General features: G+C 47.2%; 1 protein-coding gene across 1 annotated transcript in view; it reads right to left on the reverse strand.

Annotated features, from left to right (window-relative positions):
* The window catches only part of EVC (Ellis van Creveld syndrome), a 101,055-nt gene that overhangs the window by 15,336 nt on the left and 80,799 nt on the right, over window positions 1–4,920 (reverse strand). Inside the window, exon 16 of the mRNA XM_006874140.1 lies at window positions 2,781–2,925. Coding sequence (XP_006874202.1) covers window positions 2,781–2,925 — 145 coding nt within the window. The remainder of the gene's footprint in view (window positions 1–2,780; window positions 2,926–4,920) is intronic.

Raw genomic sequence — 4,920 nt, forward strand, 5'->3', positions numbered from 1 at the left:
TGTGTATGCATGTATATATGTGTGTTGGTGTGTGTGAGATATGTGGTGTGTGTTGTGCTTGTGAGTGTGTGATGTGAGGTGTGTGCATGTGTGTGTGGTGTGAGGTATGTGTATGTATGCGTGCTGCGTGTATGTATATATGTGTTGTGTGTGTGTGTGTGCTGTGTGTGAATGAAGACAGTTTAAGAGACAGACCACGTGATGTGGGAGGAGACTCTGCTCTCCCTCTCACATAGTAGCAGCAGCAGGAGGAGGAGAACATGGAACACCCAGAGGCCTCCGCACAGAGCTGGAGGTGCCCCCCGGCCTAGGACCCCCAGCTGCCCCTCAGAGCTGCACGCTGCCCAAGGCCCCTGACGTCTCACTGCCTTTCTTGGCCTCTTCCTCATTTGCAGACACAGTGTCTCTGAACACTGTTTGGGATCAGGGACACATTACCTGGACAGTCCCACCTGGGACAGTCTCACTCACACCTGTCACTACATGAAATTACTAACCACCTGCTGCCGGCGAGTTGCTTCCGACTCAGTGACCGTATCGGGTAGATCAGAACTGCCCCTTACGATTTCCAAGACCATCAATCTTTACAGGGGCAGATGGCCTCATCCTTCTCCCAAGGAGCAGCTGGTGGGTTTGAACCACCAACCTTTTAGCTGCGCCAACACTTAATCCACTCCACGAACAAGACTCCTAGGATGACTCCTCATGCATGACCTTTTATTCTTAAGAGGGTCCTGGTTTGGGATAAGTCATGCGGCAACCCTCTCAAGGGCAACTCTCAGCTCAGATAATCTGTCTCCCCCACCTGTTGTACCAGGGGGAACATCAGTGGGCGCTGGACTGCGTACCTGAACCTTCACATCTAACAAGCATTGTGAGGCGTTCACCAGACCTCCCTGAACCCGAGCCTTCTGGCCCTCACATAGTTGGGCAGGCTTGTTGGTGTTGTAAGTGCCGTGCAGTAAGTTGTGGCTCATAGGGACCTCATCTTTGGGGAGCGGCTGGTGGACTTGAACCACCGACCTTGTGGCTAGCAGTCCAGCACCACATGAGAATTCCCTAACTGAGGAGGCCATGACTCTTGAATCAAAAAAGAGTCTACAGAATGAAGAAGGAGCAGTTTTTGCGGTTGATCAATTGTATTGCTTCAAATCAGCAGCTATTACTAAGAAATCCTGGTGATGGGTTACAGTACGCAGGGTGAGTCCGACCCTAGTTCCACCAGTGGGGAACTGAGGCCCAGGAGGGGGCATGACATGTCCTGGTTTGGGAATGTTCTGCAGTGGTGAGCAGTCATGTGTGCCTCATACAAAATGAGTGTGGGATCACGAGGGGGACTGCAGCCATCTGGCATATTTCTGGGCATGTGTAAACCCCAAGGACACCGGCTGTATGAGACTGCATTTGAATCTAGGCCTTGGTTTCCTCAGGACAAGGGGACGAGAAAGGCGGCAGCTGAGCGCAGTTGAGAGGAATAACATTCACAGCTGATCACCCTAAGGGGCCATTCCTACTGCAGTCCTTGGACAATCCCACCAGAGAGCAGGAAATCCCACCCTGCTTTGAAGCTCTCGGATGTAGGGAAGATGCTCTAGATGGCCTCCAAGACACTGACATTTATAGATATTGTTGTTAAGTGCCATCGAATCGATTCCGACCCATAGCGACCCTGTATAGGGTTTCCAGGAGCAGCTGGTGAGCTTGAACCACCGACCTTGCAGTTCAAATGACTGCAGTCTGATGCATTAGCCCACAGCGCCACGCCAGGACTTTGTAGATATTATTATATATATATTATTGCTGGATTTGGGGAGATGGTCCATTCCTTCACTTAGAGTGGTCTTTATGAAAGCCTTTGTCTATGGATTGAATTCTGTCCTACCAAATACGTGCTGGAATCCTAACCTGTATACTTTTGGTGGTTGGGGTCCTGGTGTGGCAGTATAGGATAAGCACTGGACTGCTAACTACAAGGTCAGCAGTTCAAACCCACTAGCCATTCCTCAGAAATCCTATATAGGATCACTATGAGTCAAACTGACTAGATGGCACTTAACAACAACATACCTTTGGTAGAAAGAGCTTTAGGGTGCCAACAGAAAGATCAGTGGTTCGAACCCACCAGCCACTTGATAGGAGACAGATAAGACAGTAAGTTTCTGTGAAGAAAGACTGACAGTCTCAGTGTCTGCACGGGGCAGTTCTATCCTGTCCTACAGGGTCATTATGCGTCAGTATCGATTCAACAGCAGTGGATACACCATTGGCTGAAATCCCATTGGGATCAGGATTCTCTGTGCTATGTTAAGAGGCCACATCAGTGTAGGACGCACCCTACATCTCATCACCGTGGCTTACACGGAGCTGCATAGACACAGGTATAAGGAAGCACATCCTGGAGAACCAGGTACCACATGAAGATCACAAGGAAGCGAGGAATGCTCAGCTACAGAAGCTGCAGGAGACGAAGACCTGACCCCAGAGCCCAGAGCCAGAGCTTTCCCTTAGAGTAGGTGTCCTGAAGTCAGACTTGCAGCATTCTGAACTGTGAGAAAATACATTTCTGTTTGTTAAAACTACCCCCTTGTGGTATGTCCCTTACAACAGCATTAGATAAGGGAGATGTTGCTGCATGGGCCTGTCTCTAGTCAGTGCTCCCCAGAGCCCTTCGTGGGACAAATAAATACATAAACATATTTAATTCCCCAAAGGGAAATGAGAAACCCCATCCTGCCCAAAACTGAACTTGGCATTCGCTCATCTCTCGCGGGATGTCGTACCCTGCAGGGTCCTCAGCTGCTGGAGTCTCTTCTCCTCCACTTCCTGAATCACCTTCCCCATCTGCTGGCAGTATGCCTGAACCAGCTGATTGACACCGGCACTGGTCACGTAGACGCTCTCCAGAGCTGCTTCCATCAGCGATGTCTGTGGGGACAGACAGGACCCTGACTCAGCAGAGGAGTCACAAACAGGAGGAACGGGTGACTCGCTGGCTAACTCCTCCTGCCCCAAGTCATGCCTTCCACCTGGTTTACCAACCTCACTCGGCCACAGAGCAGGGCACACGGTTGGCTTAAGACAGTGTGACAAGCTTATTTCCCTCAGTCGGGGAAGGTCTCACCAAATGAAAATCCCAATTTAGACTGTATTCCAATGGTGATTGTTAAATCTGAAACAGCTGCCCTGAGATCATCTTTTAACTATAAATGAGAAACATCTCCTGAAGTCTTCTTTGAACCAAAAAAAAAAAGAAGCTTATTTTAAGGAGTACCTAAGCTTTGAACACTGGACTTCGAACCACAAGGTCAGTGGTTCAAACCCACCAGCTGCTCCTTGGAAACTCTATACAGGGTGGCTATGAGTTGGAACTGACTCCACGGCACTGAACAAGAACATGCTTTGTGCATTGTGTTCTTTGACAGAATTACCTCTGTGAGACCAAATTGTCAACGGCTACCTAGAGAGGCTCAACAAGAAGCTTAGGAGTCAGTGGGTTTAAGTCCACTTTTGTTGTTGTTAGGTGCCGTCAAGTTGGTTCCGACTCATAGCGACCCTGTGCACAATACAAAACACTGCCCGGTTCTGTCCTGTCTCCGCTGTAGTGCCTGAATTTCAGCCCACTGTTAGAGCCACTGTGTCAATCCATCTCATTGAGGGTCTTCCTCTATTTTGCTCACCCTCAATTTTACCAAGCACAATGTCCTTTTCCAAGGACCGGTCCCTCCTGATGACATGTTCCAAGTACATGAGATGAAGTCTCGCCATCTTCCTTCCTAAGGAGTATTTTGATTGTATTTCTTCCTGGAAAGACTGGTTCACTCTTCTGGCAGTCTTATGGTGTATTTAACATTCTTTGCCACAACTCAAAAACATGTAAAAAGGGATAACAAGAATGGCAGCCCAACTTGAAGACGGTAGCCATCATCACAGAACTGTACATGTTGAAATGGTGCATCGTTGGCTATGTGTATTTTTAACACCAACACAAAATGTTGCAAGATGGAGCTCAGGGAAAGACTATGGTAACAGGGAGAACGCTCTGATCACAGATCAGCAAGCATCTCAAGAGTTACATTCTTTTACAGAGAAGAGAATAAACAAGAGTAGGAAGATGGAAGGAATACACAGAGTCACTGTACCCAAAAGAAACGGTCAATGTCCAACCATTTCAAGAGGTAGCGTATGATCAAGAGCCAGTGATACTGAAGGAAGAAGTTTTATGGTCTTTAGAGTTTCTGGGGGAAAAATTTGACTGATTCTTATAAAAGACCCTTCATATATTAGCATACATTGACAGAGAACTTCCAGAGGTTCAAGCTGGATTTAGAAGAGGCCGTGGAACAAGGGATGTCATTGCTGATGTCCGATGGATCTTGGCTGAAAGCAGAGATTATCAGAAAGATGTTTACCTGCGCTTTATTGCCTATGCAAAGGCTTCTGATTGTGTGGATCATGACAAGCTATAAGCTATGGACAACATTGCAAAGTCTGAGTATTCCGGAACACTTAATTGTGCTCATGAGGAATCTGTACATGAACCAAGAGGCAGTTGTTCAAACAGAATACGGGAACATTGAATGGTTTTAAATTAAGAAAGTTGTGTGACAAGGTTGTATTCTTTCACCATACCTATTCAACCTGTATACTGAGCAAATAATCTGGGAAGCTAGGTTCTATGAAGAAAAACGTGGCATCAGGATTGGAGGCAGACTCATTAACAACCTGTGATATGCAGATGATACAACCTTGGATAACTATCAACACTCATGGAAGCAGCAGTCAAGAAATCAGACAACGTATTGCATTAAGCAAATCTGCTGCACAAGACTTTTTTAATGTGCTGAGGAGCAAAGATGTCAGCTTGAGGACTAAGGTGCGCCTTACCCAAGCCATGGTATTTTCAATAACCTCATATGCATG

The sequence above is a fragment of the Chrysochloris asiatica genome, unplaced genomic scaffold, assembly GCF_000296735.1.
Source record: "Chrysochloris asiatica unplaced genomic scaffold, ChrAsi1.0 scaffold00262, whole genome shotgun sequence".
In the NCBI taxonomy this organism is placed as follows: Eukaryota; Metazoa; Chordata; class Mammalia; order Afrosoricida; family Chrysochloridae; genus Chrysochloris; species Chrysochloris asiatica.